The sequence below is a fragment of the Babylonia areolata genome, chromosome 27, assembly GCF_041734735.1.
Source record: "Babylonia areolata isolate BAREFJ2019XMU chromosome 27, ASM4173473v1, whole genome shotgun sequence".
Taxonomy (NCBI): Eukaryota; Metazoa; Mollusca; class Gastropoda; order Neogastropoda; family Buccinidae; genus Babylonia; species Babylonia areolata.
Window position 1 is genome coordinate 34,589,266 of NC_134902.1, and position 25,550 is coordinate 34,614,815.

General features: G+C 43.6%; 3 protein-coding genes across 4 annotated transcripts in view; all 3 read right to left on the reverse strand.

Moving 5' to 3' along the window:
• LOC143300975 (uncharacterized) overlaps nucleotides 1-25,550 on the reverse strand; it is a 170,316-nt gene that overhangs the window by 37,374 nt on the left and 107,392 nt on the right. The gene's annotated exons all lie outside the window — the stretch shown is intronic.
• On the reverse strand, nucleotides 10,015-25,097 carry LOC143300959 (uncharacterized). 2 transcript variants are annotated; one of them, XM_076614911.1, is made up of 6 exons: nucleotides 25,002-25,097; nucleotides 15,691-15,723; nucleotides 13,711-13,797; nucleotides 12,910-13,102; nucleotides 11,509-11,565; nucleotides 10,015-10,812 (listed from the first exon to the last, which is right to left on the reverse strand). In XM_076614911.1, the coding sequence occupies exons 3-6, from the start codon at nucleotides 13,795-13,797 to the stop codon at nucleotides 10,766-10,768; spliced, it is 384 nt and encodes a 127-aa protein (XP_076471026.1). In that variant the 5' UTR covers nucleotides 15,691-15,723; nucleotides 25,002-25,097; the 3' UTR covers nucleotides 10,015-10,765. The 2 variants fall into 2 exon arrangements, with proteins under 2 accessions (XP_076471026.1, XP_076471027.1); XM_076614912.1 differs by having other exon boundaries at nucleotides 15,691-15,709; nucleotides 25,002-25,084.
• Nucleotides 20,328-25,110, reverse strand: LOC143300958 (uncharacterized). Its single transcript, XM_076614910.1, has 5 exons — nucleotides 24,990-25,110; nucleotides 23,630-23,713; nucleotides 22,829-23,024; nucleotides 21,809-21,865; nucleotides 20,328-21,083 (listed from the first exon to the last, which is right to left on the reverse strand). The coding sequence occupies exons 2-5, from the start codon at nucleotides 23,711-23,713 to the stop codon at nucleotides 21,037-21,039; spliced, it is 384 nt and encodes a 127-aa protein (XP_076471025.1). The 5' UTR covers nucleotides 24,990-25,110; the 3' UTR covers nucleotides 20,328-21,036.

A 25,550-nucleotide genomic window follows, 5' to 3' on the forward strand; every position in this document is an offset into this window, starting at 1 on the left:
CACATAATTATGTCCGGAGACCCCGCCGAAGTGGGCCGATGGATTCCGGACACCTGACACTAACCGGAGGCGTTGCACGGAAGCCGGATTAAGGGCCTGGTGTGAAGGAATCAGCTGACAGGGAGTGATACTGATGACAGTGACTTCCAGCTTGGTGTCTCTCATCCTGCTGTCTTTGGCACGGCTGGGTGGGTACGCAGATGGCGTCACCTCATAGCGGGATACTGAGGTCGTTGGCAGGATTTGACCTTGTCGGTACTGGTATTATCAATATTATTAGCATTATTCGTATGATTAGTTCTATAACTGGAGTGTTGGCCTAGAGGTAACGCGTCCGTCTAATAATGATAATAACAATGAGAATGATTATAAGTATTTATATAGCGCTGAATCTTGTGCAGAGACAAAGCAAAGCGCTTTCAAACCAGTCACTCACACGCATGCATCTCTAAACTTGAGAAACTGATGACAAAGAAGGGGCAGGTGAAGGGGGCTATCTTGGAAAAAGGTGGGTTTTACGGCCAGACTTGAAAGAGCTGAGAGTGGAGACCTGACGTATCGAAAGAGGAAGTTCATTTCAAAAGCAAGGTCCATGGACAGAGAAAAAACGGCGGTCGAAAGTGGAGTATGCGTAAACAGAATGGGTCCGAAGCCGATCGTAGAGAGCGAGATGGGGTGTAGAGGTGAAGGCAGCCACAGAGATAGGAAGGGGCAGATTTGTGAATACATTTAAAACAAAGAGTGCTAACCTTGTATTTTATCAAGTGTTAGATAGGGAGCCAATGGAAATGTTGCAAAAGAGGAATGATATGCTCAGATTTTGTTTCTTTCTGAGGACGAGTTTTATATGCGCTGAAAGGAATAAATGGATGAAGCAGGCAAACCAGACAACAGAGAGTTACAGTAGTTAAGGCGAGAGAGAAAGAGAGAAACGACAAGTCTAGATGTTGTTTCGGTTGACATACATTTCCGAATAAAATGACACAGAACATTACAATTTGCACTATTAATTTGCCAGGGGTTTGGAAATGTAAAGAAAATAAGGGATGCTTTCATTTGTAACGACAAAAACGATATAATGTATATTTGCTTCAGGATTCGCATTTAAACCCTGATATGGATATATATGGAGCTGAGTAGGATTACCATTACTGTTTTGCCTCAGTCATTATCTGTGGAGACCTTAATGCAAGATCGAAGTTTTGGGACAAGCGGAACACCAACCCACAAGGACTTGCACTTGAAGGAATCATAGGAGAAATTCTTCTTAGCCCTTTAACAACCACATCCCCAACTCGCCTTGGAACAGGACAAGGGGACAGTGACAGTGTGATCGACATCGTTCTAACATATCCAAAATTCAGAGCAGGAATGAATGCAGAGACGCTTCCACACCAAGGCAGTGATTACCTCCCGGTAGTTTTTAGTCTTCAGAAACTATCAGATAAACCCTGTATGAAACCGCGTGATCCATTTCAGTGTGAAACCAAAGAGGCAACCATCATCGAAAAATTAAGACGCGGAAGAAACAAAAGAACGGCACCCAACTGGGTGCAAACTTTCAGCCCCCGTGGTGGAATACCGACACAGAGAGAATCTCGATAGAAAAACATGTGACTGTCAAACTTTGGCAAAAAGAAAGAACAAAACCTTCTCCGGACAGTTTCAGTTTCAGTTTCAGTAGCTCAAGGAGGCGTCACTGCGTTCGGACAAATCCATACACACTACACCACATCTGCCAAGCAGATGCCTGACCAGCAGCGTAACCCAACGCGCTTAGTCAGGCCTTGAGAAAAAAAAAGTTGAATAAATAATAGATAAGCGTACATAAATAAGTAAATGAATAAATAAATAATTATTATAATATATAAAAAGGGGTAGTAGTAGTAGTAGTAGTAGTAGTAGTAGTAGTAGTAGTAGTAGTAGTAATAATAATAATAATAAATAAGACAACAATGATGATAAATAAGCAAATACATGTAAAACATGAAGACACACATTCACACATACACCCACACATGCATAACAGATATGCACCAAACATGCAGTTTCACAGATATGATAGCACAGTCAAATACACATAAACGTACATGAGCCCCGACACACACACACACACACACACACACATTACCCTGCACCTCCTCTACCCCCCTACTCCACGCACTCATTTCTAGGCTACGTATCGCAGCTTCCACGGCACACACACACACACACACACACACACACACACATACACACACACACACACACACACACACACACACACACACACACACACACACACACACACACACACAGATGAACACTTACTTGTACAAGCACACACATACGTCCATATTCCCCACCCCCAACCCCACACACATATATACAATATATATACACACCCGCACGTTCCAATATCCTGTTGTTCCCACAGTGTAGGCATGCTTACACTCACATACCTCATCCTCTACCCCCCCCCCTCCCTCCCGCACCTCCACCTCCTCCTCACACACACACACACACACACACACACACATACGCACGTGCACAGAACTCTCCTGACACTTGTGTACACTTACACCCTCGCGCATGCACAAACGCACTCAAAAACACAGACCCACCCACACACATACACACATGCACTGATTGGCCGCAAGAGGGATAGGAAAAGATGTCTGATGCCAAGAACGTGGCGTCTAGTGTGTTGCTCAGTCTATTGTATTTGGAAAAGCCCACAGAGACCGTTTTGAAGAAATTTGCGCAATGTTGGTTTGGAAATTATGCCGATGTTTGTTTGATTTGCAAAGCATCGTGCTCTACCTTTCATGGTAGACGTACGGCCGCTCCCTCTGTCTGCTTTTATTTCTTTGAGGCGATCGATGGTGTGATGGCCTTGTACCTGTTCTTTTTGATATTCTTTGACTTTTCTGAGGATTTCCGATTTTCCTAGATGTAGGCCGCTCGTTGGTGTTGCGATACCAGCACGTCTGTCAGCTCGCTCATTTCCCTTAACACCTGCATGTCCCGGGCAGTGTGACCATGTGAGGTTTTTTTTTAATCTGAAAGTTGCGCATTGCCTTATGCCACTCTGGGCTTCCCATTCCGTTTTCAATTTTCTGTATGAGGTTCATTGAGTCGGTTAGAATCATGGCATGTTGGTTTCCGGGCGTATGGATGGACGATAGCCACTGGAGTGCATGTGTCACAGCTTCAACTTCCATCGTTAGGCTGGAGGTTGTGACTTTGTAGGCAGCATTCTCTTCCCTAATTGTTTTTCCATTTTGTTTCGCAGTGAATATCCAACCGGATTGGTCCTTGGTGACTGAGCCATCTGTGTTTATGATGATGTCCTCTTCTTTGCTGTTTTCTTCTATGAGTAGCTTCACTTCCGCATCAGTTTTGCCCTCTCGCCATTCCCGAAAATGTCTTCCTAGAGTGGGTGAAATGGCTGTGTTGAATAGATGGTTGAGGTTTTCGGGGTTTTTCTCCCATTCTTTTGTTTCTTTCAGGTCTTGTAGTCGGCATACCAGCTGGATTGTGTCTTCTGCTTGCCCCATCCATCATCTTCCTCGTCCTAGATGGCTGCCTTTTGGTTCTTTGACTGCGTCATGCAGTGGGTTTTGAGGGTTTTCTAATGCTTTGAAGTAGGTCTTGACCTGTTCTAACTTGTTTCTGGCCTGCACTGAAGGAAGGTCAAGCAGGTATCGCGTGGTTTCTGTGGGCGTGTCTTTTGTTGTTCTAAGGATCAGCCTCATAGCTTCATTTTGAACTCTTTCAAATTTTAAGAGGTTGCTTTGAGACGGTGTTGTTAGCCCAAGTCCGTAGTCGATCACACTGAGGACGAGTGATTGGTATAGCAGGAAGAGGTGGCGTTGTTCAATACCTTTGGTTGCCATTGCCTTTAAGACTGAAAAGCCCTTTTTGCATTTGAGAACAGTATTTTCCGTATGTTTTCTGAAGGTCAGCATCCTGTCGAAGTGTATTCCTAGGTAGCGTAGGCATTCAGTTTTCTCGATCTGAATCCCATCGAATGACACAGAAGGTGGTGATTTGCTCGCGGTTCTGTTGTTGAGGGTGCACAGCAACGTTTGGGCTTTCGCTGGATTGATGGAAGATCCTGTGTCTTTGCACCATTGAGCAATATTGTTTAGTTGTTTCTTGACGGCTTTAGTTCTTTGCTGAGCATCTTTCGAAGTTTTGAAGATCACACTGAGGACGAGTGATTGGTATAGCAGGAAGAGGTGGCGTTGTTCAATACCTTTGGTTGCCATTGCTTTTAAGACTGAAAGGCCTCTGTCGGACAAAGATACTGAAACAAAAATGAAAGAAAAAACAAAACAGTTTGAAGTCATTGCTCAAGAGACCAAAAATAACAAGTGGAAACAGTTTTGCGAGGCACTCACTTATGACACAACATTGACAGAGTTCTGGCAATTTTATCGTCGCATGGAAGGGAAAACGTGCACAACAACAACCCCAGACATGTTAGATACTGATGGAACCAAGCTTAAGACAAACGAAGAAAAAAGATCCGCCCTCCTCAAACGTTTCATACAACAGAGCGATCAAAGAAACTTTGATGAAAAAAAGAAATATGTTGAGGAGTTAAACCAAACCCTTATGCAGACTGGACCTGATGATGACTTGACAATTGATGATCTGAACGAAGCAATAGCTAAATGCAAGAAAGAATCGGCTCCTGGCCCAGACAAAGTTCGCTACTCAGACATCAAGGAGCTATCGGAAAAAAACAGAAGACAACTTTTCAATCTGTATCAAAACAGTTTCCACAATGGACATGTGCCGGAGGACTGGACACACAGCTTCTTAAAACCCATATCAAAACCAGGAAAGGACCAACGTCAGGTAAGCGGCTCCTGAATCTTAACCATGCAAAACATTGCTGGAAAGCTCATGGAACGCATGATAGCCAGGAAACTTGCAAGGGATCTTGAACACAGGCTCATTCTCCCTTCAAATCAAGATGGTTACAGAGCAGGTAAGTCCACGTGGGAAAATTCAGCTGCTTTCGTATATGAGGTATATGAAGGATTTCAAAGAAAAGAAGAAACACTAGCAGTAGCAATCGACCTTGAAGATGGTCTTCAAAACTTCGAAAGATGCTCAAGAAAGAACTAAAGCTGTCCAGAAACAACTGAACAATATCGCTCAATGGTGCAAGGACACAGGATCTTCCATCAATCCAGCGAAAGCTCAAAGTTGCTGTGCACCCTCAACAACAGAACCGCGAGCAAATCACCACCTTCTGTGTCATTGGACGGAATTCAGATCGAGAAAACCGACTGCCTACACTACAGTTCGACAGGATGCTGACCTTCAGAAAACATACGGAAAATAGTTTTCTCAAATGCAAAAAGGGTCTTTCAGTCTCAAAAGCAATGGCAACCAAAGGTACTGAACAACGCCACCTCTTCCTGCTATATCAATCACTCTTCTCAGTGGGATCGACTACGGACTTGGGCTAATAACATCGTCTCAAAGCAGCCTCCTAAAATTAGAAAGAGTTCAAAATGAAGCTATGAGGCTGATCCTTAGAACAACAAAAGACACGCCCACGGAAACCATGCGATACCTGCTTGACCTTCCTTCAGTGCAGGCCAGAAACAAGTTAGAACATGTTAAGACCAACTTCAGAGCATTAGAAAACGCTCAAAACCCACTGCATGACGCAGTCACGGAAACAAAAGGCAGCCGTCTAGGACGAGGAAGATGATGGATGGGGCAAGCAGAAGACACAATCCAGCTAGTATGCCGACTACAAGACCTGAAAGAAACAAAAGAATGGGAGAAAACCCCCGAAAACCTCAACCATCTATTCAACACAGCCATTTCACCCACTCTTGGAAGACATTGTCAGGAAAGGCCAGAGTGCAAAACTGATGCAGAAGTGAAGCTACTCATAGAAGAAAACAGTAAAGAAAAGGACGTCATCATACGCACAGATGGCTTAGTAACCAAAGGCCAATCCAGCTGGGAATTCACTGTGAAACAAAATGGAAAAACAATCAGGGAAGAGAATGCTGCCTACAAAGTCACAACCTCCAGCCTAACGATGGAAGCTGAAGCTGTGACACATGCCCTCCAGTGGCTATCATCTATCCATATGCCCGGAAACCAACATGCCATGATTCTAACGGACTCAGTGAACCTAATAAAGAAAATTGAAAGTGGAATGGGAAGCCCAGAGTGGCATAAGGCAATGCGCAACTTTCAGATTAAAAAAACTCACATGGTCATACTGCCCGGGACATGCAGGTGTTAAGGGAAATGAGCGAGCTGACAGACTTGCTGGTAACGCAACACCAACGAGCGGCCTACATCTAGGAAAATCGGAAATCCTCAGAAAAGTCAAAGAATACCAAAACGAACAGGTACAAGGCCATCACGCCATCGATCGCCTCAAAGAAATAAAAGCAGAGAGAGGGAGCGGCCGTAAGTCCAGCATGAAAGGTAGAGCACGATGCTTTGCAAATCAAACAAATATCGGCATCATTTTCAAACCAACATTGCGCAAATTTCTTCAGAATGGAACACAGTTTCTGTGGGATTTTCCAAACACAATCGACTGATAAACACACAAGACGCCACGTTCTTGGCATCAGAGATCTTTTCCCACCCCACTTGCGGCTAATCAGTGACAGCCTCTGTGCGTGTGTGTATGTGAGTGTTTGTGTTTTTATGTGTGTTTGTATGCGTGTGTGCGTGCGCGAGGGTGTAAGTGTACACACGTGTCAGGAGAGCTCTGTGCACGCGCGCGCGCGCGCGCTCGTGTGTGTGGTGTGTGTGTGTGTGTGTGTGTGTGTGTGTGTGTAGAGGAAGAGGTATGTGTTTGTATGCATGTCTACACTGTGGAAGCAACTGAATATTGGAACGTGCGGGTGTGCATATATATGTATTTGCATATATGTGTGTGCATATATGTGTGTGGGGTTGGGGGTGGGGGATATGGGCGTATGTGTGTGTGTGCTTGTACAAGTAAGTGTGTGTGTGTGTGTGTGTGTGTTGGGGCTGATGTACGTTTATGTGTATTTGATTGTGCTTTCATATCTGTGAAACTGCATGTTTGTTGCATATCTGTTATGCATGTGGGTGTGGGTGTATATGTGTCCGCATGTTTTACATTTATTTGTTTATTTATCATCATTATTGTCTTTTTTTGTGCGCTTAGAGTTGACTTCATCAAGATTTTGCGCCTTACACCAGCTGCCGTGGGGAAGTGGTTAGCGTCGCGGACTGACGGCTGGGAGTTCGCGGGTTCGAATCCCAGCGGAGGTGGGTTTTTCGGCCCGTGGCCGGCTCCTACCCAGAGTTGAGTGTGTTGTGGTCTTAAATAGGGAGACTGGGACCACACAGTCGAGTGTCATCCACTTCAATGATGCGTCTTTGGGTGTGTTACTCTAATTACCTGACCAACACTGCAAGTGTCTGTATCTCTCGGGCCTGGTTAACGCCGGGATATCATTATGACAGGAAGCGTAGAGTACAGCCTTGTCACGCAGTCCCAAACCAAAATGGACCTCCATAGCAACATCGTCATCATCATCGTCATCCTCATCCTCCTTCATCGTCATCAATATAAACAAAACAGTCTCAAAGTCTGTGGTCTTTCATGCCCTGCTCTCATGGTGACCTCAGTTTCGATACCCTTCCACTTCTGTGCTTTGGGTGAGTCCTGTCAATGTCTTCAGTGTCGGCAGATTCATGGGGGGGCTGTTGTTTGGGGGACGTGTTGGCGGTCTCCGCTCTGGGAGGGACGCTCACTCAGTCTGGCTCTGCGACTAAGCCATTATTGTCGTTAGTAGGGAGCTTAGTAGGTGGTGTCCTAAGTATGTTGAATCAGGACAGGCACCACTGAACACCACCGAAGTGACTCAGCAGCAGTGCAGGGTGGCCTCTGGTGTGTGGCCTCCAGGCGACCTAACATCGATGGTTCCCTGCGGACTGCCGACGATGGAACTGTGACGGACGAACCCGGGTGTGGCCGTGTATGGGGGAATCTAAATGAGCGGCGTGGGAGTAATGCCACTGAAATGGTGCAGATGATGGGGCAGCAAAAAAATAAATAATAAAAAATAAAAATAAAGAATATTTTGCGCATTATAAATATTATTAGTAGTCGTAGTAGTATTTTTATATATTTATTTATCTTTTTTTTTTTGGGGGGGGTTATTTTATTTTATTTTTATTTTTTCCCTTTTTTTCAAAATTAGTCACAAAGGAAAAAAAATCATTTCTCACACTTGCTTTTGTTTAAATGAAAAAGGAAATGCACCTAAGTGTGACCAACAAACACAGACACACACAGACACGCACAAGATTGGAAATAAAGTTAAGTTACATTTTATATAAGTTGTAACTGAACGTTTTGTTAAACTATTAAGTAATGCATTATAAGCTTAATCATAGAGAAAACATTTAATACAATGTGAAAATCTCAATATGGGTGTTAACAATGTGCCTGTCTGCTTTATGATTACAATAAGTATTAGAAAAAAATGACATTCACAACACATTTTCAATCATATTACAGATTTTTGTGATAACCCTGATTCAGTAAGACCCAACATATATCTCAATTTAGGTTTACCGCCAGTGGTGACGTCAGTTCGTGCGCGCTTGTGCGTTGCAAGTGTGTGTGTGTGTGTGTGTGTGTGTGTGTGTGTGTGTGTGTGTGTGTGTGTGTGTGTGTGTGTCTGTGTCTGTGTCTGTGTGTCTGTGTCTGTGTGTCTGTCTGTCTGTCTGTCTGTCTGTCTGTGTCTGTGTTACTCTTTTGTCACAACAGATCGATCTGTGTTAAATTCGGACTGCTCGCGTCGCGTCCTTACAGTCAGACAGCACACTCTTTTCTACCTGCATGAATATTGCTTCTCCTATCGAAGTGGATTTTTCTGCTCGATGATACCTGAAAGAGCCCCTTTGTTGCCGTGGGTTCTTTTTTGAGCCAAAAGTGAATACCCCACAATGGACCTCGGTTTATCGTCTCATCCGAATGACTTGCGTCCATACCACCACTCGAGGTAAAGTGGAGTCTAGTGTCTTGTCTATTCTATGTGTGTGTGTGTGTGTGTGTGTGTGTGTGTGTGTGTGTGTGTGTGTGTGTGTGTGTGTGTGTGTGTGGATATGCGTATTTCTGATATGTCAGCGTGCGTGCGTGTGTACATGTGTTTGTACACGTGCACATCTGCACATGTATATCTTCAAACGACTGACGAGCGCAATAGCTGAATGGTTAAATCATTGGACTTTCAATCTGAGGGCCCTGAGTTCGAATATCGGTAGCGGTGCCTGGTGGATAAAGGGTGGGGATTTTTCCCATCTCCCAGGTCAACATAATCATGTGCAGACCTGCTAATGCCTGAACCCCGTCCGTATGCATACGACGCAGAAGATCAAATACACACGTTAAAGATCCTGTCATCCATGTCAGCGTTCGATGAGTTATGGATACAAAAACACACCCAGTATGCACATCCCCGACAACGGAGTATGGCTGCATACATGGCGGGGTAAACAAACAAAATGGTCATACATGAAAATTGTTACATGTCTGTGCGAGCATATGTATGCGTGACTGGAACCCGATTGAATGAAACAGGAAACGAATGATGAGCGCCCAATGGCAGCTGTCAGACAGACTCTACCCAGGCAGTCAGTCTGTTGTGCAAATGACTGTGTTTGTAAAGCGCTTAGAGCTTGGTCTCCGACCGAGGATAGGCGCTATATGAGTATCCATATCATGTATTCTATCATTTTTTATGTGATTGTGTCCATCTGTACATATGTGCGCCAATCTGGCTGTATGTAAGTATGTATGAATGTGTTTGTGTGAGTGTATGTGTGTATGTGTGTGAATGTGTATATGTGGTTCTTGTATGAGTGTGCCTGCGTGCTTGCGCATGCGTGTGTGAGCCTGTACGTAGGTGTAAGAGTGTGTGCATAATTATGTGCGCATGAACACACGCACACACACTCGTTCATTCATAACAGGAACAAGACAAACTGGCAGCAAAATATGTAAAGAGCAGCACGTATCTATTAGTCAACAATGCAAACACGTACACGGTTGCACTTTTTAACGTAAGTTAGAAAGCATCCACTTTATTCTGAAGACTACAGACAGAGATCAGAGTTCACAGCTAGCTGACTTTGGGATAAAATAATAGTGTTTACTGTCCTGGTTTGTGATTTGGTTTTTCTTGGGGGATCCAACACTGACATATTATGGTTTTAGAGGCAAACAGACGATCGTACAAACGAGATGTTTCTTCATGAAAAGTGAAATATTCAGCTATACAACGTGACCAGCCATGAAATGGTCGCTTGCAATTCAGCTGGGATATCACTAACATGATTTGATATCCACACATTAGGTACCAGATGGTGTGTTTATGTCACCCATTGCTTGTAATTGGGGATTGCCTTCTCACTGATCATCAGTAAAACTGTATTTCAGACATATTTCATTGCAATATGAAATAGTGTTGGTGTTCATCAATTTTATGTTGTTGGTTTTTTTTTTTGTTTTGTTTTTTTTTTTTTTTTTTTGTGTGTGTGTGTGTGTGTGTGTGTGTGTGTGTGTGTGTTTACTGGGAGTGTATTTGACGAGGAAATAGAGTGTTGTGCCTAATCTGCAGCTGCGAAGTTTGTTCAGGACATTGACGTCTATTTCTCAGACTGATAATTATATTCAAGTAAATATGCTCCGCCATCTTCGGCCTCCTTTGGGCACTTCCGGCTTCAGGTCTGCTGTCAGAGGGAAGAGTTATCCCCTCTTTGCAGCCTTGTCCTCGGCGCATTCGTCGTAGGCCTCTGTGGAGAATAACACACAGGAGGCAGATGGCGGTTATCAGTCAGTAATAATGATGAACGCTGATGATGATAATGATGATAACGACAATAATTTTGATGATGATGGCAATAAAAATGAAAATAATAATGATGATGATGATGATGATACTACTACTACTACTACTACTACTACTACTACTAATACTAAGAAGAAGAAGAAGAAGGATGCACTTCTACAACTTCTAATACCAGTATGAATTCACCTATTGCACCTGTCTCTGAAATTACTATGGCTCTAGGAGCTTCATAAGAAGGGGTACGTAGAATCACACGCACGCACACATGTATCCACGAATGCAAAGACATACGCACACGCACACGCACACGAACACACACACACACACACACACACACACACACACACACACACACACACAGCATGAATACAACGTGCACAGTTACACGCAGATACACACGTCCCAAGAACCGGACAGACAGACATGTCGCAGAACAGCCAAAGTCTGGCAACGAACAGACAGACGGATAGACATGCAATCCAACAGACATAATTCCACACAAACCAACAGACATAATTACACACAAACCAACAGACATACACTCTAACCAACAGACAGGCACACAAGCAAATAGACAGACACACAAACCAACAGACAGAAAGGAGGAAGAGTGGGAGCCGATTGTAACAATCACACTTACCGACGAGGTCGTGGAAATAGCTCAGTTCGCATTTGTCCAGTAAGGTGTTACCATCCTCTGCAAACATACCAAGAGTACAATTCTGAAACTGTTATCATTTTTCAACGATAAAAAGAACAGATCCCCAACCCATCCTGACAACTATCCACCAGATAACAAAAGGAAAAAAAAAAGATTTGAAGACGTCAGTCTCCGTCCTACCAACAGTACTTTGCTATATGCAAAAATATGCATTTCAAGTTGATCATCCTCTTTGTCAATTTTTTTTTGGTGAATGGACGCAAATTAAGTCAAACGCGACCAAACACAGCGAAGGACCTCATGAATAAGTATAAAATAGGAAATGAAATATATAAACGTTTTATGGGGTCAAAACAAGCTGAATGGCATAGGAAATGGTATCCATACATAAAGCTTATTGAACGCGATTCGTGATTTTGTAGATGGATGGATAGGTAAGTGTGTATTATTTGTACGAAGCTATCGATAGGAACTTGTCTGCCTGTTCCTCGTGTGTGTGACTTTGTCCTGCTGACAACATTGTTGTTTCTTCTGCTGAAGATTTGCATTGCTCCTGCTGTGTGAATTACCCTGATGACCCTTTGCTGAAGATATATTTACATTGCTCCTGCTGTGTGAATTACCCTGATGATCCTTTGCTGAAGATATATTTACATTGCTCCTGCTGTGTGAATTACCCTGATGATCCTTTGCTGAAGAAATATTTACATTGCTCCTGCTGTGTGAATTACCCTGATGGTCCTTTGCTGAAGATATATTTGCATTGCTTCTGCTGTGTGAATTACCCTGATGATCCTTTGCTGAAGATATATTTACATTGCTCCCGCTGTGTGAATTACCCTGATGACCCTTTGCTGAAGATATATTTACATTGCTCCCGCTGTGTGAATTACCCTGATGACCCTTTGCTGAAGATATATTTACATTGCTCCCGCTGTGTGAATTACCCTGATGGTCCTTTGCTGAAGATATATTTGCATTGCTCCTGCTGTGTGAATTACCCTGATGTCCCTGTGCTGAAGATATATTTACATTGCTCCTGCTGTGTGAATTACCCTGATGACCCTTTGCTGAAGATATATTTACATTGCTCCTGCTGTGTGAATTACCCTGGTGACCCTACCTATTGTCTGCATATTGTTTTACTCGGTTCTCCAAAGGACATCAATGATTACACCTGTGTGACGATTCTACCTTGTATGTGTGGCTGTGCCCTGCTGTTAGGCATTGCTGTTGCTTTTGTATGTGTACTGAAGATGGATTTACATCGTTCTTGCTGTATGAAGTAGCATATCTCTTGTCTGTACATATATTTTTCTTTCTGTTTTCTCCTTGTGTGTGCATCAATCAATCACGAAAGAAAAACCAAACTGCACTGACTGTTGCTGGCGTCGTAAGCAGCCAGCACAGCGTCCTTGGCGACGAGGCCGTGCTGTGGGCACTGGAAGTTGAACTTGACCAGCAGGGCATTGCCAGTGTCCCTGAAGTCCCTGGCAAAGGGGCAGTCGTCAGCGCTCCTCTTGGCGAAGGCACGCCACGCGGTCGCCGTTTTTTGGAGTGCCTCGCCCACTTTCTGGTGGCCACATCAAAACAATACATGTGATGATGATGATGATGCTGATGACGATGTGTGAGGATCATCATTAGTATAGTAATAATAATCCTCCTCCTTCTCATCATCATCACTAGCATAATGATAATCATCATCATGATCATAACAACAATCACGATAGTAATGAAGCTGATTCATTCAGCACTTTCCCATGTGAAACATGATCAGCTGCGCTGCACAAATGAAAAAAAAGCTTTGTGTCAAGCATGCACTGAAACATGAAACGACAGCTTGCATGAACAAACCTGCACAGACACCCCGCAACACAAGATGACCATCATTCACATACCGCGATCCTAACTGAGCTGACGATCATCATCATCATCATCATCATTATGATGACGATAATAATATTGATGATGATGGCGACGACTCACGAACAGAAAAACCTAACTGACCTCATGATGATGATCATCATCATGTATATGACGATTATGATGATGACAATGACTCGTGAACACTGAACCTAGCTGACCTCTTGATGATGATGTTGATGCTAATACTGCTGCTGCTGATGATGATGATAATGGTGATGATGATGATAATGGTGATGATGATGACTCACGTACCCTCCATCGTATCCTCCATCCCGCCTCCGTGTCAGTCACTAGCATGCAGGTCAGCACCAGGATCGTCAGCAGCGCTACGGTCTTCATCTGTTCCGTCACACACACACACACACACACACACACACACACACACACACACACACACACACACACACACACACAAACGCGCGCGCGCGCGCGCGCAAGCTGATTAGAAAATTCGAGCACTAATGGCTTGGAGTTATGACCCTTGGTAGGACCGACAGTGCCTGGTAAATCTGTTTGAATTGTATTAACTTTTTGTCACAACATACTCCTATGTTGAAATTTGAGCGTCGACACAGTACTGTGTCACCCATACTTTCTTTTCTTTTTTCTTTCTTTTTTCCTGTGTGTTCGTTTGACAATCAAAGCGGAATTTTTCTACAGAATTTTGCCAAGGGACACCCGAACTGTTGGCGTGTGTTATTTTACGTGGGCTAAGTTGCGTGCTGCACACACATCGGTTTTAATGTCTCATCCGATAAACTGGCACCCAGACCACCACTCAAAGTCAAGTGGAGGGAGGTGTGTGTGTGTGTGTGTGTGTGTGTGTGTGTGTGTGTGTGTGTGTGTGTGTGTGTGTGTGTGTGTGTGTGTTGTGTGGGGTGTGTGTGTGTGTAAAAATCCCAGACCCGACATAGGTCTCCAACCCTTGGACACTCGCTTTCCAAAACTGGTGCATTGCAGCTGGGCCTTCCACCCTACCGCTTCTGTTACTTCTACGTTAGATCATGGGGCATGTTTTTTGTTTGTTTGTTTTTGTTTTTGTTTTTTGTTGTTGGTTTTTGTTTTTGTTTTGTTTTTTGTTTTTTTTGGGTTTTTTTTTTTTTTTTGGGGGGGGGGGGGGGGGGGAGAAGAAGACACTGGCCGTGTTTTTTGACCTGTCGAGAGCGTTTGACAAAGTGTGGAAGGAGGGCCTCATCCTGAAACTTCTCCAAGCCGGCGTACGTAGCAAGATGTACATGTGGATCCACCACTACCTCTTCGGCAGGACCGCAAGGGTCAAACTAGACGGCTTCCACAGCAGAAAGATCAAGCTACGTGAGGGTGTCCCCCAGGGAGGAGTGCTTTCCCCAACATTGTTTCTGTTGTATATCAACGACATCAGAGACAACATCACGAAGCACGTCTCCAACAGTCTGCACACAGACGACCTGGCAGTATGGACATCCGCTGAACACGCCAGCACGGCCTCCTACCGGCTTCGGGAAGTCGTCAGCAATATCGCTACATGGACAGAAGACTGGGGTCTTGAGCTCAACACCACAAAAACCAACGCAACACTCTTCTCTCTCTCTCCACCGCCAACGAGCAAGTGAAGCTGAAGCTCCAGGGACAGGTCTTGCCCCAGACAGATTCACCAACATTCCTTCGCGTCAAGTTGGACACCCGCCTGAGGCCCCAGATTGAGGGGATGGAGAGGAGAGGCATCCGCAAGCTAGCCCTGCTGAAGAAGCTGGCCGGGACGACTTGGGGAGGGAGATTTGTTTTGTTTTTTTTGTTTTGTTTGTTTTGTTTTGTTTTTCCACTCCACGTGGAGTGTGTGTTTTTTTTTCTTTACTTTTAAATATTGTTATGATGAATTGATGGATTGATCTGTGTGATAATTATGTTCATGTTTTCTGAGGCTGGACGTTTTCTTTGATCCCTCACTTTCTTTCTTTCTTCTTTTTTTAGGATAAATGTACGAATAAAATAATGTTGCTTTTTTTTTTTAGACTGATGTATTGCTGTATTAGTGAGTGATCGTCATTATTCGATTATGAGTTTGTTGGCACATAAGAAGATGCAACGCTTAGTACCAACGGTACAAAGTATGTTTTCTCTTGAACACATCACCCAGATAACGTGTTCCACGCTACACATGACATAAGAATGAGAACTTACGACGAACTCGGCAGTTGGCAAATCAAGCACAGCAATCCCACCCCGTACCCCCTCCCTCTTCCTCCTCCTCACCTTGCAGTGCAGCAGCAGTCAGCAGTCAGCAGTCAGCAGGGTGACAGAAGGCAGACGAGACGAGGACCAGCAGCAACAGCACCACCACAACCCAAGGACTGTGTCAGTCACGGAGCTGCGCCCACTAATATAGCCGTGGGCTCTGTCCCCTGCTTTTTTTTCTTTTTTTTTGCGCAGTTGATATTTTTGTGTCAGTGTGTGTGTGTGTGTGTGTGTGTGTGTGTGTGTGTGTGTGTGTGTGTGTGTGTGTGTGTAAGGGAGGGACATCTCTCTCTCTCTCTCTCTCTATATATATATATATATATATATATATATGTGTGTGTGTGTGTGTGTGTGTGTGTGTGTGTGTGTGTGTGTGTGTGTGTGTGTTCTGTGAAATGCATTTTGTTTTAATCTAAGCCTTATTTACTTCATAGCTTTTATAATCTGATTCATCTCTAAAGTGCGCTTTTTACATCCATATGAACACACTGGATGTTTTCCATTGTCAGACAGCGGTTGATGTGTTTTTTTAAGGATGATGCAAGGCGCTTTGAGCAGCATTGGTGCTGGATATCGCGCCATAGAAAAACTATGTGTTATTATTATTATTATTATTATTATTATCATTATCATTGTTGTCCTAGGTCCTAGCAGCCCTGCCCCGCCCTGGCCTTGGCTGAGGGGAGGGGCTGTGACATGGGGACGTCCCTCGTACTCACGTGGTGACGGTGAATGGATGGGGGTGGGGGGTGTTCGGGGGGGGGGGGGGGGGGGGGGTCTGGTTGTAGTAATTGTGTCCGCCTTGGAAGCGAGAGAATTTGACGCCACGTTCTTGGCATGAGAGATCTTTTCCCACCCCACTTGCGGCTAATCAGTGGCAGCCTCTGTGCGTGTGTCTATGTGTGTGTTTGTGTGTGTGTGCGTGTGTGTGTTTGTGTGCGTGTGTGCGTGCGCGAGGGTGTAAGTGTACACACGTGTCAGGAGAGCTCTGTGCACGTGTGTGTGTGTGTGTGTGTGTGTGTGTGTGTGTGTAGAGGAAGAGGTATGTGTGTGTATGCATGTATACACTTTGGGAGCAACTGAATATTGGATCGTGCGGATGTGCATATATATATATATATATATATATATATATATATATATATATATATATATATATATATATATATATATATATATATATATATATATGTGTGTGTGTGTGTGTGTGTGTGTGTGTGTGTGTGTGCATATATGCGTGTGGGGTTGGGGGTGGAGGATATGGGCATATGTGTGTGTGCTTGTACAAGTAAGTGTGCGTGCGTGTGTGCGTGTGTGTGTGCCGTGGAAGCTGCGATACGTAGCCTAGAAATGAGTGTGTGGAGGAGCTGGGGGAGGAGGGGTGCAGGGTAATGTGTGTGTGTGTGTGTGTGTGTGTGTGTGTGTTGCGGCTCATGTACGTTTATGTGTATTTGATTGTGCTTTCATATCTGTGAAACTGCATGTTTGGTGCATATCTGTTATACATGTGTGTGTGGGTGTATGTGTGCCTGCATGTTTTACATTTATTTGCTTATTTATCATCATTATTGTCTCTTTTTTTGTGCGCTTAGAGTTGACTTCATCAAGATTTTGCGCCTTGCACCAGCCGCCGTGGCGAAGTGGTTACCGTCGAGGACTGACGGCTGGGAGGACGCGGGTTCGAATCCCAGCGGAGGTGTATTTTTCGGCCCGTTGCCGGCTCCTACCCAGTGTTGAGTGTGTTGTGGGCTTAAATGGGGAGACTGGGACCACACAATCGAGTGTCACCACTTCAATGATGCGTCTTTGGGTGTGTTCTCTAATTACCTGACCAACACTGCAAGTGTCTGTATCTCTCGGGCCTGGTTAACGCCGGGATATCATTATGACAGAAAGCGTAGAGTACAGCCTTGTCACGCAATTCCAAACCAAAATGGACCTCCATACCAACCCCAACACCGTTATCGTCATCGTCCTCCTCCTCTTCCATCATCATGAATATAAACAAAGTCTCAAAGTCTGTGGCCTTTCATGCCCTGCTCTCATGGTGACCTCAGTTTCGATACCCCTCCACTTCTGTGCTTTGGGTGAGTCCTGTCAATGTCTTCAGTGTCGGCAGTGTCATGGGGGGGGGGGGGGGAGGCTGTTGTTTGGGGGACGTGTTGGCGGTCTCCACTCTGGGAGGGACGCTCACTCAGTCTGGCTCTGCGACTAAGCCATTATTGTCGATAGCAGGGGGGTTAGTAGGTGGTGTCCTAAGTACGTTGAATCAGAACAGGCACCACTGAACACCACCGAAGTGACTCAGCAGCAGTGCAGGGTGTCCTCTGGTATGTGGCCTCCTGGCGACCTAACATCGATGGTTCCCTGCGGACTGCCGACGATGGAACTGTGACGGACGAATCCGGGTGTGGCCGTGTATGGGGGAATCTAAATGAGCGGCGTGGGAGTAATGCCACTGAAATGGTGCAGATGATGGGGCAGCAAAAAAAAAAAAAAAAAAAAAAAAAAATGCGCATTATAAATATTATTAGTAGTCGTAGTAGTATTTTTATATATTTATTTATCTTTTTTGTGATTTTTTTTTTTCCCCTTTTTTTTTCAAACTTAAAGTCACAAAGGAAAAACAAATCATTTATCACACTTGCTTTTGTTTAAATGAAAGAGGAAATGCACCTAAGTGTGACCAACAAACACAGACACACACAGACACGCACAAGACAGGAAATAAAGTTAAGTTACATTTTATATAAGATGTAACTGAACGTTTTGTTAAACTATTAAGTAATGCATTATAAGCTTAACTCTCTCCATACGAACGGCGAAAGAGACGACGTTAACAGCGTTTCACCCCAATTACCATCATCAAAATATTGCAAGCAGAAGGCTCTTATACTGAAGAGGTGAATGTTGACAAAAAATACCACAATTCTGACGACGGAAGCTAAAGGTTGGGTCATTCAGACACCCACTGGACATCCGAGGGGTCTGTGTAGAGGAGAAGAGAGGACTGGCCGTACTGAGTGAATTAATCATAGAGAAAACAATTAATACAATGTGAAAAAACTCAATATGCGTGTTAACAGTGTGCCTGTCTGCTTTATGATTACAATAAGTATTAGAAACAAATCACATTCACAACACATTTTCAATTATATTACAGATTTTTGTGATAACCCTGATTCAGTAAGACCCAACATATATCTCAATCTTGGTTTACCGCCAGTGGTGAGTTCGTGCGCGCTTGTGCGTTGCAAGTGTGTGTGTGTGTGTGTGTGTGTGTGTGTGTGTGTGTGTGTGTGTGTGTGTGTGTGTGTGTGTGTCTGTCTGTCTGTCTGTCTGTCTGTCTGTGTCTGTGTTACTCTTTTGTCACAACAGATCGATCTGTGTTAAATTCGGACTGCTCGCGTCGCGTCCTTACAGTCAGACAGCACACTCTTTTCTACCTGCATGAATATTGCTTCTCCTATCGAAGTGGATTTTTCTGCTCGATGATACCTGAAAGAGCCCCTTTGTTGCCGTGGGTTCTTTTTTGAGCCAAAAGTGAATACCCCACAATGGACCTCGGTTTATCGTCTCATCCGAATGACTTGCGTCCATACCACCACTCGAAGTAAAGTGGAGTCTAGTGTCTTGTCTATTCTCTCTCTGTGTGTGTGTGTGTGTGTGTGTGTGTGTGTGTGTGTGGATATGCTTATTTCTGATATGTCAGCGTGCGTGCGTGTGTACATGTGTTTGTACACGTGCACATCTGCACATGTATATCTTCAAACGACTAACGAGCGCAATAGCTGAGTGGTTAAATCATTGGACTTTCAATCTGAGTGCCCTGGGTTCGAATATCGGTAGCGGCGCCTGGTGGATAAAGGGTGGGGATTTTTCCCATCTCCCAGGTCAACATAATCATGTGCAGACCTGCTAATGCCTGAACCCCGTCCGTATGCATACGACGCAGAAGATCAAATACACACGTTAAAGATCCTGTAATCCATGTCAGCGTTCGATGAGTTATGGATACAAAAACACACCCAGTATGCAGATCCCCGACAACGGAGTATGGCTGCATACATGACGGGGTAAACAAACAAAAATTTAATGGTCATACACGATAATTGTTACATGTCTGTGCGAGCATATGCGTGACTGGAACCCGATTGAATGAAACAGGAAACGAATGATGAGCGCCCAATGGCAGCTGCCAGACAGGGTCTACCCAGGCAGTCAGTCTGTTGTGCAAATGACTGTGTTTGTAAAGCGCTTAGAGCTTGGTCTCCGACCGAGGATAGGCGCTATATGAGTATCCATATCATGTATTCTATAATTTTTTATGTGATTGTGTCCATCTGTACATATGTGCGCCAATCTGGCTGTATGTAAGTATGTATGAATATGTGTTTGTGTGAGTGTATGTGTGTATGTGTGTGAATGTGTATATGTGGTTCTTGTATGTTTGCGTGTGCCCGCGTGCTTGCGCATGCGTGTGTGAGCCTGTACGTAGGTGTAAGAGTGTGTGCATAATTATGTGCGCATGAACACACGCACACACACACACACACACACACACACACACACACACACACACTCGTTCATTCATAACAGGAACAAGACAAACTGGCAGCAAAATATGTAAAGAGCAGCACGTATCTATTAGTCAACAATGCAAACACGTACACGGTTGCACTTTTTAACGTAAGGTAGAAAGCATCCACTTTATTCTGAAGACTACAGACAGAGATCAGAGTTCACAGCTAGCTGACTTTGGAATAAAATAATAGTGTTTACTGTCCTGGTTTGTGATTTGGTTTTTCTTGGGGGATCCAACACTGACATATTATGGTTTTAGAGGCAAACAGACGATCGTACAAACGAGATGTTTCTTCATGAAAAGTGAAATATTCAGCTATACAACGTGACCAGCCATGAAATGGTCGCTTGCAATTCAGCTGGGATATTACTAACATGATTTGATATCCACACATTAGGTACCAGATGGTGTGTTTATGTCACCCATTGCTTGTAATTGGGGATTGCCTTCTCACTGATCATCAGTAAACTGTATTTCAGCCATATTTCATTGCAATAGGAAATAGTGTTGGTGTTCATCAATTTTATGGGGTTTTTTTTCTTTTTTTTTTTTTTTTTTTTTTTGTTTGTTTTTTTGTTTTGTTTTTTTGTTTTTTCGTTTTTACTGGGAGTGTATTTGACGAGGAAATAGAGTGTTGTGCCTAATCTGCAGCTGTGGACTCTGATCAGGACATTGACGTCTATTTGTCAGACTGATAATTATATTCAAGTAAATATGCTCCGCCATCTTCGGCCTCCTTTGGGCACTTCCGGCTTCAGGTCTGCTGTCAGAGGGAAGAGTTATCCCCTCTTTGCAGCCTTGTCCTCGGCGCATTCGTCGTAGGCCTCTGTGGAGAATAACACACAGGAGGCAGATGACGGTTATCAGTCAGTAATAATGATGACACTGATGATGATAATGATGATAACGACAATACATTTGATGAGGATGGTAATACAAATGAAAATAATAATGATAATGATGATACTACTACTACTACTACTACTACTACTACTACTACTACTAATAATAATAATAATAATAACAACAAGAAGAAGAAGGATGCACTACTGCAACTTCTAATACCAGTATGAATTCACCTATTGCACCTGTCTCTGAAATTACTATGGCTCTAGGAGCTTCATAAGAAGGGGTACGTAGAATCACACGCACGCACACATGTATCCACGAATGCAAAGACACACGCACACGCACACGCACACACACACACACACACACACACACACACACACACACACACACACACACACACACACACACACACACACACAGCATGAATACAACGTGCACAGTTACATGCAGATACACACGTCCCAAGAACCGGACAGACAGACATGTCGCAGAACAGCCAAAGTCTGGCAACGAACAGACAGACGGACAGACATGCAATCCAATAGACATAATTCCACACAAACCAACAGACATAATTACACACAAACCAACAGACATACACTCTAACCAACAGACAGGCACACAAGCAAATAGACAGACACACAAACCAACAGAAAGAAAGGAGGAAGAGTGGGAGCCGATTGTAACAATCACACTTACCGACGAGGTCGTGGAAATAGCTCAGTTCGCATTTGTCCAGTAAGGTGTTACCATCCTCTGCAAACATACCAAGAGTACAATTCTGAAACTGTTATCATTTTTCAACGATAAAAAGAACAGATCCCCAACCCATCCTGACAACTATCCACCAGATAACAAAAGGAAAAAAAAAAGATTTGAAGACGTCAGTCTCCGTCCTACCAACAGTACTTTGCTATATGCAAAAATATGCATTTCAAGTTGATCATCCTCTTTGTCAAATATTTTGTAAATGGATGCAAATTAAGTCCAACGCGACCAAACACAGCGAAGGACCTCATGAATAAGTATAAAATAGGAAATGAAATATATAAACGTTTTATGGGGTCAAAACGAGCTGAATGGCATAGGAAATGGTATCCATACATAAAGCTTATTGAACGCGATTCGTGATTTTGTAGATGGATGGATAGGTAAGTGTGTATTATTTGTACAAAGCTATCGAAAGTAACTTGTTTTCCTGTACCTCGTGTGTATGACTTTGTCCTGCTGACAACATTGTTGTTTCTTCTGCTGAAGATTTGCATTGCTCCTGCTGTGTCAATTACCCTGATGATCCTTTGCTGAAGATATATTTACATTGCTCCCGCTGTGTGAATTACCCTGATGACCCTTTGCTGAAGATATATTTACATTGCTCCTGCTGTGTGAATTACCCTGATGACCCTTTGCTGAAGATATATTTACATTGCTCCTGCTGTGTGAATTACCCTGGTGACCCTACCTATTGTCTGCATATTGTTTTACTCGGTTCTCCAAAGGACATCAATGATTACACCTGTGTGACGATTCTACCTTGTATGTGTGGCTGTGCCCTGCTGTTAGGCATTGCTGTTGCTTTTGTATGTGTACTGAAGATAGATTTACATTGTTCTTGCTGTATGAATTAGCATATCTCTTGTCTGTACATATATTTTTCTTTCTGTTTTCTCCTTGTGTGTGCATCAATCAATCACGAAAGAAAAACCAAACTACACTGACTGTTGCTGGCGTCGTAAGCAGCCAGCACAGCGTCCTTGGCGACGAGGCCGTGCTGTGGGCACTGGAGGTTGAACTTGACCAGCAGGGCATTGCCAGTGTTCCTGAAGTCCCTGGCAAAGGGGCAGCCGTCAGCGCTCCTCTTGCCTGAGAAGGCACGCCACGCGGTCGCCGTTTTGAAGACGGCCCGGCCCAGTCTCTGGTGGTCACATCAAAACAATACATGTGATGATGATGATGATGATGATGATGATGATGATGATGATGATGATGAAGATGCATCAGTATCATCATTAGTATAGTAATAATAATCCTCCTCCTTCTCATCATCATCACTAGCATAATGATAATCATCATCATGATCATAACAACAATCACGATAGTAATGAAGCTGATTCTTTCAGCACTTTCCCATGTGAAACATGATCAGCTGCGCTGCACAATTAATGGAAAAACAGCTTTGTGTCAAATATGCATTGAAACATGAAAACGACAGCTTGCATGAACAAACCTGCACAGACACCCCGCAACACAAGATGACCATCATTCACATACCGCGATCCTAACTGAGCTGACGATCATCATCATCATTATGATGACGATAATGATATTGATGATGATGGCGACGACTCACGAACAGAAAAACCTGACCTCATGATGATGATCATCATCATGAATATGACGATCATGATGATGACAATGACTCGTGAACACTGAACCTAGCTGACCTCTTGATGATGACGTTGATGTTAATAGTGCTGCTGCTGATGATGATGATAATGGTGATGATGATGACTCACGTACCCTCCATCTAATCCATCCCGCCTCCGTGTCAGTCACTAGCATGCAGGTCAGCACCAGGATCGTCAGCAGCGCTAAGGTCTTCATCTGTTCCGTAACACACACACACACACACACACACACACACACACACACACACACACACACACACACACACACAAGCGCGCGCGCAAGCTGATTAGAAGATCCGAGCACTAATGACTTGGAGTTATGACCCTTGGTAGGACCGACAGTGCCTGGTAAATCTGTTTGAATTGTATTAACTTTTTGTCACAACATACTCCTATGTTGAAATTTGAGCGTCGACACAGTACAGTGTCACCCATACTTTCTTTTCTTTTTTCTTTCTTTTTTCCTGTGTGTTCGTTTGACAATCAAAGCGGAATTTTTCTACAGAATTTTGCCAAGGGACACCCGAACTGTTGGCGTGTGTTATTTTACGTGGGCTAAGTTGCGTGCTGCACACACATCGGTTTTAATGTCTCATCCGATAAACTAGCACCCAGACCACCACTCAAAGTCAAGTGGAGGGAGGTGTGTGTGTGTGTGTGTGTGTGTGTGTGTGTGTGTGTGTGTGTGTGTGTTGTGTTGTGTGGGGTGTGTGTGTGTAAAAATCCCAGACCCGACATAGGTCTCCAACCCTTGGACACTCGCTTTCCAAGAATGGTCCATTGCAGCTGGGCCTTCCACCCTACCGCTTCTGTTACTTCTACGTTAGATCATGGGGCATCGGGTTTTTTTTTGGTTTTTGTTTTGTTTTGTTTTGTTGTGTTTTTTGTTTTTTTTTATGGGGGGGGGGGTTGTTTGTTGTTGTTTTTTTGGGGGAGTGTGGTTTTTTTGTTTGGTTTTTTGTTTGTTTTTTTTTGTTTTGTTTTTTCCACTCCAGGAGTCCTTCGCATTTTTTTCTTTCCTTTTAAATATTGTTATGATGAATTGATGGATTGATCTGTGTGATAATTATGTTCATGTTTTCTGAGGATGAACATTTTTTTAATCCCTCACTTTCTTTCTTTTTTTTTTCTTTTTTTTTAAGATAAATGTACGAATAAAATAACTTTGCTTTTTTTTTTTTTTTTTTTTTTAGTCTGCTGTATTGCTGTATTAGTGAGTGATCGTCATTATTCGATTACGAGTTTGTTGGCACATAAGAAGGTGCAACGCTTAGTACCAACGGTCATACACCTTTCCTTCTTTTTTTTTTAACGCAAAGTATGTTTTCTCTTGAACAACATCACCCAGATAACGCGTTCCATGCTACACATGACATCAGTACAGCAGAATCACAGCTTACGACGAACTCGGCAGTTGGCAAATCAAGCACAGCAATCCCACCCCGTACCCCCTCCCTCTTCCTCCCCCTCACCTTGCAGTGCAGCAGCAGTCAGCAGTCAGCAGTACAGCGGTCAGCAGGGTGACAGAAGGCAGACGAGACAAGGACCAGCAGCAACAGCACCACCACAACCCAAGGACTGTGTCAGTCACGGAGCTGCGCCCATTTATATAGCCCTGGGCCCTGTCCACTGCTTTTTTTTTTTTTTTTTTTTTTTTTGGTGCAGTTGATATTATTTTGGTGTCAGCGTGTGTGTGTGCGTGTGCGTGTGAGTGTGTGTGTGTGTGTGTGTGTGTGCGCGCGCGCGCGCGCGCGTGTGTGTGTTCTGTGAAATGCATTTTGTTTTAATCTAAGCCTTATTTACTTCACAGCTTTTATAATCTGATTCATCTCTAAAGTGTGCTTTTTCATTCATATGAACAAACTGGATGTTTTCCATTGTCAGACAGCGGTTGATGTGTTTTTTTAAGGATGATGCAAGGCGCTTTGAGCAGCATTGGTGCTGGATATCTCGTCATAGAAAAACTATGTTTTATTATTATCAATGTTGTTATTATTATTATTATTATTATTATTATTATTGTAACGGATTAT

Coding starts and splice junctions, on each gene's coding strand:
- LOC143300959 (XM_076614911.1), bottom strand. CDS start 13,797: ATGAAGACCGTAGCGCTGCTGACGATCCTGGTGCTGACCTGCATGCTA. Junction 11,566..12,909: donor TGCTTACGACGCCAGCAACA/GTCAGTGCAGTT, acceptor GTATGTTTGCAG/AGGATGGTAACACCTTACTG. Junction 10,813..11,508: donor CTATTTCCACGACCTCGTCG/GTAAGTGTGATT, acceptor TATTCTCCACAG/AGGCCTACGACGAATGCGCC.
- LOC143300958 (XM_076614910.1), bottom strand. CDS start 23,713: ATGAAGACCTTAGCGCTGCTGACGATCCTGGTGCTGACCTGCATGCTA. Junction 23,025..23,629: donor CGGGATGGATTAGATGGAGG/GTACGTGAGTCA, acceptor TGTGACCACCAG/AGACTGGGCCGGGCCGTCTT. Junction 21,084..21,808: donor CTATTTCCACGACCTCGTCG/GTAAGTGTGATT, acceptor TATTCTCCACAG/AGGCCTACGACGAATGCGCC.